The 12,151-nt window shown below is 52.1% G+C and overlaps 1 protein-coding gene across 5 annotated transcripts in view; it reads left to right on the top strand.

Moving 5' to 3' along the window:
* Positions 1 to 12,151, top strand: part of MED15 (mediator complex subunit 15) — a 59,694-nt gene that overhangs the window by 36,689 nt on the left and 10,854 nt on the right. For 3 of the 5 annotated variants that reach the window (XM_033097789.1, XM_033097787.1, XM_033097791.1), the window contains 4 exons: positions 106 to 318; positions 3,762 to 4,063; positions 5,160 to 5,483; positions 6,542 to 6,661. In XM_033097789.1, coding sequence (XP_032953680.1) covers positions 106 to 318; positions 3,762 to 4,063; positions 5,160 to 5,483; positions 6,542 to 6,661 — 959 coding nt within the window. The remainder of the gene's footprint in view (positions 1 to 105; positions 319 to 3,761; positions 4,064 to 5,159; positions 5,484 to 6,541; positions 6,662 to 12,151) is intronic. The other 2 variants (XM_033097790.1, XM_033097788.1) reach the window with 1 other exon arrangement.

Genomic DNA, 12,151 nt, shown 5'->3' with positions numbered 1-12,151 from the left:
GGGAGGCGGCAGGAAATGTGTGCTCCACGAGGCTTCACAGCCTTCAGAGCCACGCCCGATTCCGTGGGTGCTTCCCTGAGACGCGGTGCCCTTGTGTTCCCACAGACCCTATGAACGCGCTACAGAGCCTGACTGGCGGACCTGCCGCAGGAGCAGCTGGAATTGGCATGCCTTCTCGGGGCCCAGGACAGTCCCTGGGCGGGATGGGCGGCCTTGGCGCCATGGGGCAGCCAATGCCCCTCTCCGGGCAGCCACCCCCAGGCCCCTCAGGGATGGCTCCCCACGGCATGGCTGTTGTGTCTACGGCAGCTCCACAGAGTGAGTACCACGCTTCCGAGACCCTGACACATTCTCTCAAGGCAACATGGATTTTATTCCTTTGCTTAAGATGGTATCAAGAAAAGCATGGGAAAGCTCCGACAAGCTCTGTCTTTGTTGGAGAGAAAAGGCTCCAAGCCTTTTCTGGGCTACCAGAAAGGTTAAGTGACACTGAGGCACTCCTCCTGCCCCTGGACAGGAGTAAGGACCCCGAGGAGGTTGGGGTGGCCTGGGGCTCCATCCCAGGGGTTGTGTTTTGCAGCCGAATAGAAACAGTTATGTCTCAGGGTGTTCTTGGCCACAAAGAGATGCTGTCAGTGCCCCACGCCCCCCTGACTGCCTTGATCTCAGGAGCCATCCCTTCTGTGCTGCCCTGGCCCTTTGTACTTCTCTGCAGGACACAGCCCCTCATTCCGCTGCCCCTGCCAGATGCTGGCTGCAGCACAGGGCTCCTTCTTCTTTTCAGGACCCGTCTTGATGGACCTTTAATTTTCATAAACATTTATTCAGTACTTGGAATGTGCTTCAGGACTGCAAAGTGCTTCAGTACTTTTTTTCTCTTTATACAACATTTCGTTTTTGAAATACTTTGCATCACAGGAAATTGCAGAATAATAGCAGAGTTCCCATGTGCCACCCTTCACCCAGCTTCCCCAATGATAATATCTTAGTACGTCATCAAAACTGAGAAAGGAACATTGGGACAATACTGTCAACTCAGGTAGACTATTCAGACGTCACCAGTTTTTACATGCATTCTTGTGCATACCCTTAAAGTGTAGTTCTGTGCGGTTTTTATCATGTGAGTAACCGGGACCACAGTCAGCATACAGAACTGTTCCATCACGACCAATAAGCAATATTATACAATCTCTTCATAATCACTCGCCTCTAATCCTGAGCCCTGGCGATCGCCGATCTGTTCTGTCTCTCTCATTGTGTCACTTTGTGGATGGTCTCATCAGTGGGATCATACGATGTCTGACTCTTTGAGGTTGGCCTTTTTCACCAGCATGATGCCCTTGAGATGCTCCAAGTTCTATCAGCAGTTCATTCCTCAGTAGTGTTCCATGGACTGGGTTTGACAAGTTTACTTATCCATTCACCCTTGAAGGACATTTGAGTTTCCAGTTTGGGGCGGTTCTAGATAAAGCTGCTGTGAATACTCGTGTACAGGTTCTGGCTTTTTGTTCTCTTTTTGTCATGTGTCCCTCACAGTAACCTTATGAAGAGCACAGTGTAACTGCTTCTGCTTTGCCCATGTGGCAGCCATGGCCCAGAGCTGGTGTCAAACCCAGGCTGCCTGACCCAAGCACCCTGTTCTCTTTGGTATTTACTGTATAAGTAACCCCTTGCTCTTCTCAGAGGCTGCATGCGTCCTCATTCCCTCCCACTCCTGCGCTGGAACCACCCATTCCCCGTCATCCCCTTCCTTCTCCAGTCTTCATTCTCTTCTCCTTACTCACATCTGGCCGCATCTAACTGCTCGCATTTCACTCAGTTCTTCATCTTGAGCTCCTGTGTCCTCTTTTGTCTTATCAGCGCACCAGACACACACAGACAGCTTATGGAAGAACGCACAGAGGTGCTGGCCCTGGCTCCTTTTTACATTATATTCTGGGGTACTGGTTGAATTTCTTTTGTCACAAACTTACATTTTATAATAAAAACAGTTTTAAACTATGAGTTTAGAATGCTCCCATGATTTATCTTGTAGTCTCACTCCTAAGCCTTTATTTGTCGGAAGTTCAGTGGCAAAGCTTTGGTATCCTGCCTGCACCCTCCCCAGTCTGACCTTGACCCACATCCTGTTTTCAGCTTCTGAGGGACCTGGTCTCCTGTGTGGCAGACACTAGGGGAAGGTTGAAGTGGGTTCTCGACTTTCATGCCCTGCTGCTGCCTCTATCAGAGACCCTCCTTCCCGGGCTTTGACCTCTTGCCTGCCTGGTCTACCTGAAGTAGGTGTCAGGCATGTCCTGTCCCTTTCTGACACTTCCTCCAAATGCCACTGTGTGGTTAAGGCTAATTCGGGTCTTAATCCAGAGCCCTTCAAGAACAGGGCCTGGGTCAGAGGTGTTGCCATGGCTCTCAAAGGGCAGTCCCGGGCACGCTGTGACAGTCTCCAGGTGACCTGGGTTAGTCATAGGAAGCACAGACGCTGACTGGATGAGGCTGTGGGCTGGGGTACGGGATTGAAGTGAGACCTACTTTTCACTCTGTACATTTTTGTTGCGCAATGAATTTTATAGCATGCGCGTATAAAATCAACTTTGAAAAATAAGTCCTAGTTTTGACTGACAGACTAGGTGCTGAGGAACTCTCCTTCTGGATAACTAGGTCTGGGTGAAGGGTTAAACACACTGAGGTAGCTGTGCCATGGAATACTACTTGGCAGTAAAAAGGAGAGAGCTGTTGGCATGTACATGACAACCTGGATGATCCTGGGAGTTGTGCTAAATGAGGACAGCTGATCACACGGTATGGTCCCACTTGTGTAACATTTTTGAAATGACAACATTTCAGAAATGGAGACCCCTTATTGGTTGCCAGGGGTGGAGGCACAGCGTTGCTGACGGGGTTGGTGCCGCTCGGGACCCTGTGGTGTTGGAACTGCTCAGTGTCCTGACTGTGGTAGAAGCGGAATTACTCAGATGAGAAAAAGTGTGTAGAATTTAATATTCACACCCATACAAATGAGTACACATTCTGGTTGTGATGTTACAATTTTGCAAAGTGGTACCAAAATCAGTGGAAACTGGGCAAAGTGTACAAAGAATCTCTCTATTATTTCTTTTTTCAAAAATGAAAAATCACAGCTTTGTTAGGTTATAATTCACATACCATACAGTTCACTCATTTAATTTGCAATATTCACTGGTTTTTAGTATATTCAGAGTTGTACAACCATCACCACAATCAATTTTAGCACATTTTTATTACCACAAGAAACTGCACCACAGAAAAGCTTGTAAATGGTTGTTCATATCAGCATGACTCATGGTAGCCAAAAAGTGGAAACAACCCAAGTGTCCATAGCTGATGAATGGATGAACAAAATGTGGGAAAGCGATATAGTGGAATATTGTTTGGCAATAAAAAGAAGTGAAATATTGATCATGCTACAATATGGGAGAACCGTGTAAATGTTATGCTAAGCGAAAGACCATATATGCGAGACTCCGCTGAATTGAAATGTCTAGCGTAGGCAAATCCATAGCGACAGAAGAGGCTGGGCCTCTTGGCCATCCAAAAGACCTAGCCCTTTTCTTTTCTCATTATTGTAGAGTAATGCATAACAGTAAGTTCTATAGTCAACACAAATGCTGCTCCCATCACCTCGTTCAGCTCCAGAGGCCGGCGGGGCAGCAGGCTGTCTTACCAGCCTCCCTATCTGCCCAGCACTGGGCGCTGGGCCTTTGCTTACTGCTTCCCTTGCTGTGCAGCTGGGCCTGACTCCTGGGTCTGGTCTCCAGCCCAGCTGCAGCTCCAGCAGGTGGCGCTGCAGCAGCAACAGCAGCAGCAGCAGCAGCAACAGCAGCAGCAACAGCAGCAGCAGCAGCAACAGTTCCAGCAGCAGCAGGTGGCGCTGCAGCAACAGCAGCAGCAGTTCCAGGCGCAGCAGAATGCCATGCAGCAGCAGTTCCAGGCAGTGGTGCAGCAGCAGCAGCAGCAGCAGCTCCAGCAACAGCAGCAGCAGCAGCAGCAGCAGCACCTGATTAAATTGCATCATCAAAACCAGCAACAGGTACCCGATGCCCTTATTCCTGCACTTGGCCTCCCTCCTGTGGCCCTTGAGCCCCAGACACGTGCCAGCACTCAGGCTGCATGAGGGGCCCAGAGCCAGCAGCATGTCCTCCTGACGCCTAGTGCCGCAGCTTCCTCCTCCATGGGCTTCCCGCAGAGCCTGGGGCACAGAGAAGAAGTAGGCCCTGGCTTGTTAGGAGGGTGTTGTGATCGTGTGCGGAGGACCTCTGCCAGGCATGGGTGTCAGGCTGCAGGCCTGTTGTGTGCTGGGGGCTGGCTCAGTGGAGGCTTCTGGGTACAAGCCATCCATGTAAGAATTAACTGAAGCGAGAAGTGAGAAGAACACTCCAAGATGCGGGAATGCTTGAGCCGTCCCGTTTCTTTTGAGGGCGTGCATGCCTTCTGTTTTTTTCTCTGAGTGTTTGGTGTCTGGACGCATCACTAATCGACCTCCATCTAGTGTCCTGCAGGAGAAGGGCAATATCACATTAGAAGCTCTGCTTCTAAGAAAATGATTGCTTCCTCCTGTGGTTTATAGTCAGCATCCAGACATGTTAAGCATCTCTCATCAGGTCTGCTCTTGGTTGAGGGAGGGACTCCCCGAGGAGACCTCTCCACTGTCCCACCTCCTCCAGGCCTTGGTTGCTGCCTCCTTTTCCCAGTGGCCACCCTCCTGGATCTTGGAGTCCCCTCTCTCAGAGTTGACAGTGAACCTTCAGTCCCACTTCTCCTCCTCCTCCTGAACACACATTGGCCATCTTCCTGAGGCTCACATAGGATACCATTGTAGGGACCAAGCAGGCATCACCGGAGAGGCCTTGGAGATCGAGTCACTTGAGCATTTGTCCCAGCTTCTGTGGGGCTGCTAAGCCCTCCCAGTATTTCCCTTGAACCTTCTTTCATCCTTTCAGGCCTCGGGGTGGACCAGTGTTTGGTGGCCAGGGCGCAGGCACACTTTCGGTGGGTTCTCGGTGTCCTTCTGTAGGAAGTGCTCCTTCCACCCATATGAGAGCAGCCTGGGCAGGCTTCCTGCGGGCAAGGCTGGCATAAGGCCCAGACCCAGTGGGGTGACTGAGTGTGGCTTGTTCTGCCCCTAGATACAGCAGCAGCAGCAACAGCTACAGCGGATTGCACAGCTGCATCTGCAGCAGCAACAGCAGCAGCAGGCTTTGCAGGCCCAGGCGCCCATCCAGCAGCCACCAATGCAGCAGCCACAGCCTCCACCCTCCCAGGCACTGCCCCAGCAGCTGCAGCAGATGCATCACCCACAGCACCACCAGCCTCAGCCCCAGCCCCAGCCGCCACAAGTTGCTCAGAACCAACCATCACAGCTCCCGCCACAGTCGCAGACCCAGCCTTTGGTATCGCAGGCTCCAGCCCTCCCTGGACAGATGCTATATGCCCAAACACACCTGAAACTTGTGAGTATCCACGCCTTGTGCTGGGCCTCTGTTGTCCCCTGATGTCACATGCAGCTAGCTGGTGGCCATCAGCAATTTCTCTGGCTCCTCGGCTGTAGATGGCATGTTCTCTCTTTAAGCATTGGGACCCATGCAGGCCTCCACATCCAGCTAAGCAAGGGAGTACATTCCAGGAGCTGCTGCACCCTGCACGGGGGCACCCCTGCTGCTGGGGTAGCAGTTTGTCTTTCAAGCAGCAAGACTGTGGATGATTAGACGTCAGCGTGCATATTCTCACTGAGAGGGAGGACGTGCCGCCTCCGTTGAGCGTCCGCGGTATTTGCTAGCTGCTCAGAGTTCTGTTCTGAGCAAAGACCCCTGTCGTTACCATATTTCTGAGGATTGTTAATATAAAATGTTACTTTCAGTCTCATGCATCTCTACACAAAGCAAATCAGTCAGCGGCATTTACACAGAGGACAGTATTGTCACTACGTCGGGTAGCCGCATCAAGGGGCCATTTTAATTCTTTGGCTCCCTTCCTTGGTTTTCGTGGCCTTTTCTATTTGCGATTCACTGAGTGGAGAAGGGACAGGCCACACCTGTACTGAGTGGCAGGTGAACAGGAGGCCCACAGGGGCAGGCTGCTTGAGGACGGTTGTGTGGAGCAGGTATGCGCACACCTGTCACCTGGAGCCAGCCGCCCACTATCAGCGTGCTCGGCCCAGAGATTGAGCAGGCTGGCCTGTGCACTCGGCCTTTGGAGCCATATCTTTGCTTGTAGCAATAGCTGGTGGTGATGGCTATATGGTGACATCCCAGCGGGAAGGCTACACTTCTCGCCAGAGTTGGGGAGGTGGGGCTTGTCTGTGCCAACTCAGAGCCAGACTGATGTGGGACATTTCTGATGAGCTATAGGACAAGGGACAACCACTAAGGTGACATCATAGCCAGTGAAGTATAACGGGACCATCCCCCTCGCATGAAAAACTTCAATATTCAAAGCTCGCACAGAAATAATGGGTGCGCTGCCGTCTTCCCTGGGTGGCTCCAAATTGCGTTCTTCCTTCCTCCCTCAGGTCCGAGCTCCAATGGTGGTGCAGCAGCCGCAGGTGCAGTCCCAGGTGCAGCCCCAGGTGCAGCAGCAGACCACGGTGCCGACAGCTCAGGGCCCCCAGATAGTGGGTTCCGGAGTCCAGGTAAGGGCCACTGGAGCTGAGGGCGTCTGTAGTCACCAGCAGGTGTGTGTCCACCTGTGCTGCATGGAGCTGGATTTGTGGCGTTCTGTGGTGAGGGTAATGGTTGGGTCAGGGGCCGGGCTGGTGAAGCACAGGGCTTTTCCCTGGCCGGCACTCTGTGAGACAAGGGCTCCCTGGGGTGGCCCTGGGGTGGCCAGCTCTGCTCTGTCGTATCTGGTCTCCCAGCTGCGCAGTGCATGTGTCCTTCCCACCTGTCCTCTAATGTCCTTCATCTTTCTTCTTTCCTTTTTCTGAGACCACATATTAAAGAAGGGAGCGTCACAGGCTCAGCTCTAGGTATAGGGCTGGCGGGGGATGGACAGTAGCTCTCTAGCACCTGGGAAGAGCATGAGACCAGCGGCGGCATCTGGCTCCAGCAGACAGCGCAGGCTTGTGCTGCGGGCTCCTGCCGGGCCGGCTTCTGGTGCTCAGCCCCTTGCTGGGAAGTGCGGTTGAGGCCCTCTGCTCCCACCCTCTGTGTACTGGATGTCGCTGGGATGGAGGAGGCCTTGCCCTGCCTTTCCTAATAGCAGCCAGATCCTCGCTGGTGTCGGGGTGGGAGATTTGGCCCTGTGACTTCTCCACATGGCCCCCTCGCCAGTGCGGAGGTGGGGAGATGTCCATTCTGGGGCCTCACTTCTTGCTGTCTGCACCCGGAGGTGGGAATGCTGATAGTCTGGGCTCAGAAGAGACTGTTGGCTTGAGACAGAACAGATGTGCTAGTTGCTGTGCCCCCGGTGCAAGCCCGCTCCTCCCCACTCATTACCTGCGAGCGCGGCCGGCTCCCTGTCTAGTACAGGGCTGCATGTTGAGCATTTCTAGGATGCAGTGTGTTCCTTTAGTGTCAGCGACATTTCACTGTGGGGGAGGCTCGAAAGGGTCCTTCCTGTCCCAGCCACATTGCTGGAGTCCATAAGAAGCGGCCTGAGGAGAAACGTGCCGATGGAGGGGCCTGAGGTATTCAGGTGCAGTTGAGCCAGCCTAGCAGCCTCCACGGTCACTGCACCAAGTGACCTGGTCCCGGGCTTCCCCATGTCACCAGCTTGCCCAGACATGGTCTCGTGCAGGACACACCATGGACTTCATACCTGTAGCGGGCAGGGGGCTGTGGTAAGGTTGGCGTCCAGCTCTGCCGCCACCACCGTGTATCCTGGGCTGGTCCTCAGGCTTCCTACGGCTCCCTCCTCTTGGTGTCTTATGCAGAGAAGGATGTGGTGCCACCTTCATGGGCCCACTGCCCTTGCCACTTTGTGTCCTTCCCTCCCCTGTTCTAATCACTCTTCCAAAAGCGGACACAGCTGTGTGCGCTCAGTACCCTGCACTGAGCCCATGCACGGTGCAGCTCTTCCCAGCGGTTACTCCACCCTTTGCTTCTGCTGGATGTCCCAGTCCAGCCATCGTGGGCACTTGGCCCTGGGCTCAGCCATGGGCTCAGTCACCTCTGGAGTCACTTTGATTTGTAACCTTCTTTGCCTCCCAGTGGAGAGCGAGGACTGCTGGCAGGCAGAGTTAAGGGGATGACCTGTCCCTCTTTCCAGGCGGGGACTCTAGTAGCTGGGGAGGACGAAGGGCCCACCATTTGTGTATTTTTGGGTGGGCTTGGATTTACAAGGAGAGCGCTTCAGGTGTTCTTAGGAGCAATGTCCACCCCCCTCCCGTGTGTCAGAGACCCGTGGTCAGGCAGATGGGTGAGAGGCCTCACTCTGCGCGGCCTAGCCTGTGCTGGGATTCCTTCTGCTGGCAGCAGAGGGAATGTTCTTGAAGCCCAGGCGTGCAGAGTGCACGTTTGTGCTGTGCCTCTCCGTCTAGATGTGGCACCTCTCGGTCCTCTGCCTTTGGTCTGCTAGTTCGTCTCTGGGCTCACAGCAGGCAGTACCATTTCACAGAGACCAATTTGCCGGCCTTGCTGCGTTGTTCTAGCAGCAGTGGGGTCCGTGGGGTGCAACAGACCCTCCTTGGGGATCTCTGGATTCACAGCCTGCCTTTGCAACCTGAGTTGGCGCAGTGGACAAGACTAAGTTAGAGGTACTCTGACCCAAAACTTAAAAAAATATGTGGTGACTATAGAAGCTGGAAAGGTGAGAGAAGTATAAGGGAAGTATTTCAGAGCGGGAAAAACAGTTTGGCATCTTTTCTCTCCAGTTTTCACAGTCGATCGAGATCATAAGATACACATAGGACTTTGTGTGTGGCTTCTTTTCCTAGTCGTATTACGGTAGAAGTAAAATGTTCTCCTGTAATCAAAATTTCTCAGCATTGTTTTATGTGTAGTAATCCTCTTATGAATGTATCTCATTGTCCTTAATTCCTGTCCTGCTCTTGGATTTTGAGGTTATTTGCAGTTTTTTGCTGTTAACCAGGAATGCGTGTCCTGATGCATGGCTGGGTTTTGGATTATTTCCTGATACTTCCCAGGAGTGAGTCACTGGGTCACTCACTGTGAGGCCCTTAAATGGTATCAGCCAGGCAACTGCCAGGAGTTTAAAGATGCAGGGTAGGGTTCCTGTGTGGTACCCATGCATTTGACATTAGGACACAGTGGGAGCAGGCGCTGGTTCTGTGAAAGGATTGGCAGGCCTGAGCTGGCAGCCCTCTGTGCCTGGTCTCTCAAGTCTTACCCCCTCAGAGTAGAAAAGAGTTGCCTTGTCAAATGCCCGGCAGTGCTGTGGCCTGATGGGTGGCCACCGGGCTCTCACCCAGGGGCTGAGTTTGTGGTTGTGGTATTCCAGGAAAATTGGTGTGCCGTGTTCTGGATGTGTCTGGCTCTCAAGTTTGACGTTACTCATGCAGATGAGAGAGCTGACATCACTGTCACCTCAGTAGGATTTACTAGGGCGCAGTAGGATAGCTGCACCAACTTCTCTTTCTCCCCTAAATTTTATTATATCTGTGACTGCAGGTAAAATTGGAACTGAATCTGTCGCCATATCCAAACAGTCCCTATGCTTTTGTCTTTTACCATTCTATTCCTTTTTTTTTTTAAAGGCTATCTTTTTTTTTTTTAAATCACTTTTGTTGAAAATTAATTAACTGTACATGGTGGCTCTGTTCCTGAATTCTCTATTCTATTGATCTATGTCTTTACTGTTGATCTATGTATTTATAATACCATGCTGTTTGACTACCATAGCTTTATAGTACATATAGTCATTTTCCCCCCTTTCTTCTGCCTCCCCCCCATACTCCAATTCAAGCTGTTGTTTCTCAGTCTGGTTGTGTAGGACACAGCTCCCTGGTCCATGCTCGTGTTATGTGCCTTGCGCTCCCCTCAGCTGAGGCAGTCTGTCGCTGGTCATCCAGCTGCCGGCTGCTCACACCGGCCACCACACGGCAGCCCACCACTCATGGTGGTACATGGTAGCCCATGGCAGCCAGGGCAGCTCAGCTCCAGGGAGAGCTGTTGTTCACAATCTTAGCTGTAGAGGGCGCAGCTCACTGGCCCATGTGGGAATCGAACCGGTGACCTCGGCATTAGGAGCACAGCACTCCAGCCACCTGAACCACCGGGCTGGCCCAACATTCTATTCTTTTAGTGTATGGGAACCTAACTATAATTCTCAAGTTACAAAGAATTATCATCAAAGACCCTTCCCTGATGCGCCATCCTCCGTGGATCCCTCTCCCTTTCGGGCCCTCCTGCCCGGTGTTCTTGTAGGAGCCAGGCCCACAGCCTTTGGGATAGAACTTGCATTCCTTTCTGGGTGGATGTGTGTTGGGAGGTAGAGAAATGTAGCCACTCGGGAGAATGATTTGCTGAGTGTTCGCTGCCTGGCTCATCTGATCCAGTAAACACTACTGCTGTGTTTTCATTAGAATTTGTGGTTAAAAGAAAATGAGCTTTCCCTTCCAGGAGTTCTCAGTTCTCTGAGGAAACCAGTCTGTAGCAAGTTAGATTTAAGCTTTTCATTCCTTATTCTTTTTATTTCTTCCTGGAAAAAATTTGCATCTCTCTCATACCACCTGACTTCCTTCCAGGCCTTTCTCTCTCTGTAAGGAGCACTGCTGAGAGTGGCCACTGGGATCAGATGAGCTCCTCCAAGTGCTGTGCAGCACTGGTTGTAAATGGAAACTGTTCACCGTTACCCCCCACTCCCACCCCCGACCACAGTCTAATTGCTGAACCCAGGAGAGAGTTGCTTTCAGCCCCGCCCTGGGTGCGGGAAGTGGGCCTTTGGGGGAGGAGATGTGTTTCCCCAAGGATTCCTGTCCTCACATCCCCACCAACGTCCCGTTTTGTGTCCGATGGGCTGATGAGTGGTGGACTCTTCAGGACCGTGCTCGCGTTTTGGTAGACACCAGAATGGCTTCCTCACCACCCACCCCCAGCTAGTCCTTCTGTTAGAGTGGCTGCAGGAACTAATGCTCCCCAGCCCTGCCCGAGGGCTGCCCCGTTCTTGCAGCTGTTGGGAGGTTTAGGTTGGAATCTGCTACTGCTTGTGACACTCCCGGCTTGCATTGCCTGCTGCATGTGACCCGTGGGTGTGAGAGTGGGTGGGACATGCTTGTGATGCCAGAGGTCTCAGTGCAAGCCAGGCCTTGACCCACACCAGTGCCGCCTTGATGCTTCCAGAAGTATATGTTGATGAGAGTGGTCCCAGCATATGCTGGAATTCTGGAGTCATCTTGTATGCTTAGGGACAGACCTGACCCATGTCCTCACGAGTGCAAGGCTTCAGGCGGAATCCCAGGCTTCCCTTGCCCACCTCCCCTTGATCTTAGTTGTAAAGCAGTTCCCCAGGAGAGACTCAAAGGCCTGGAAGAGGAGGATGGTTTGAGTTCAGGCCCTCCAGGTGTGTTCGTCGGGCAGTGAACTACTGGGAAGGAAAGGTGCTATGAGCCAGCCTACCTAGGTTCTTCCTCTGTCTTAATGATGGCCAACTTATCCTCGTCTCCAGCTTTGGTGGAGTGTAGTCTTTCAGAGTCTGTCCCAGGAGCCTGGTCTCCCAGAAACACCACCCCAGATCTTGAGGTCTGACATTGAAGGCTCTGTGGGTGTGTCAACAGATCAGAGGTTTGTTGAAGAAGTGCGGCCATCAGAATAGAAAGTTCTGCAGGCAGCATTCTTGGTAGTTCCTCCACAAGGTGTGATACAAAATTACAGTGAATGTTTAAATAAAAGAAATTATTACAGTAAAAGACACATTGCCATTAATCCCCCCTCAAAATACTCCCCCTCACTTCGAACACACTTGTCCCATCATTCTTGCCGCTTTCTGAAGCAGTTCTGGAAGTCCTCTTTTGTGAGTGTTTTTAGTTGCGCTGTCATAGCTGCCTCGATGTCCTGATCAATTCAAAACGTTTACCTTCCATGGTCATTTTTACTTTGGGGAAGAGTCAGAGGTCGCACGGTAACCAGGTCTGGTGAATAAGGTGGATGAGGACACACTATAATGTTTTTATTTGACAGAAATTGCCGTCTACCAGAAGTGATGTGTGACATGGAGCCTTTCT

This window comes from Rhinolophus ferrumequinum, chromosome 25 (assembly GCF_004115265.2).
Source record: "Rhinolophus ferrumequinum isolate MPI-CBG mRhiFer1 chromosome 25, mRhiFer1_v1.p, whole genome shotgun sequence".
Lineage (NCBI taxonomy): Eukaryota > Metazoa > Chordata > Mammalia > Chiroptera > Rhinolophidae > Rhinolophus > Rhinolophus ferrumequinum.
The sequence above is the reverse complement of the archived record's forward strand: the minus strand, read 5'-3'. Positions and strand labels throughout refer to the sequence as shown.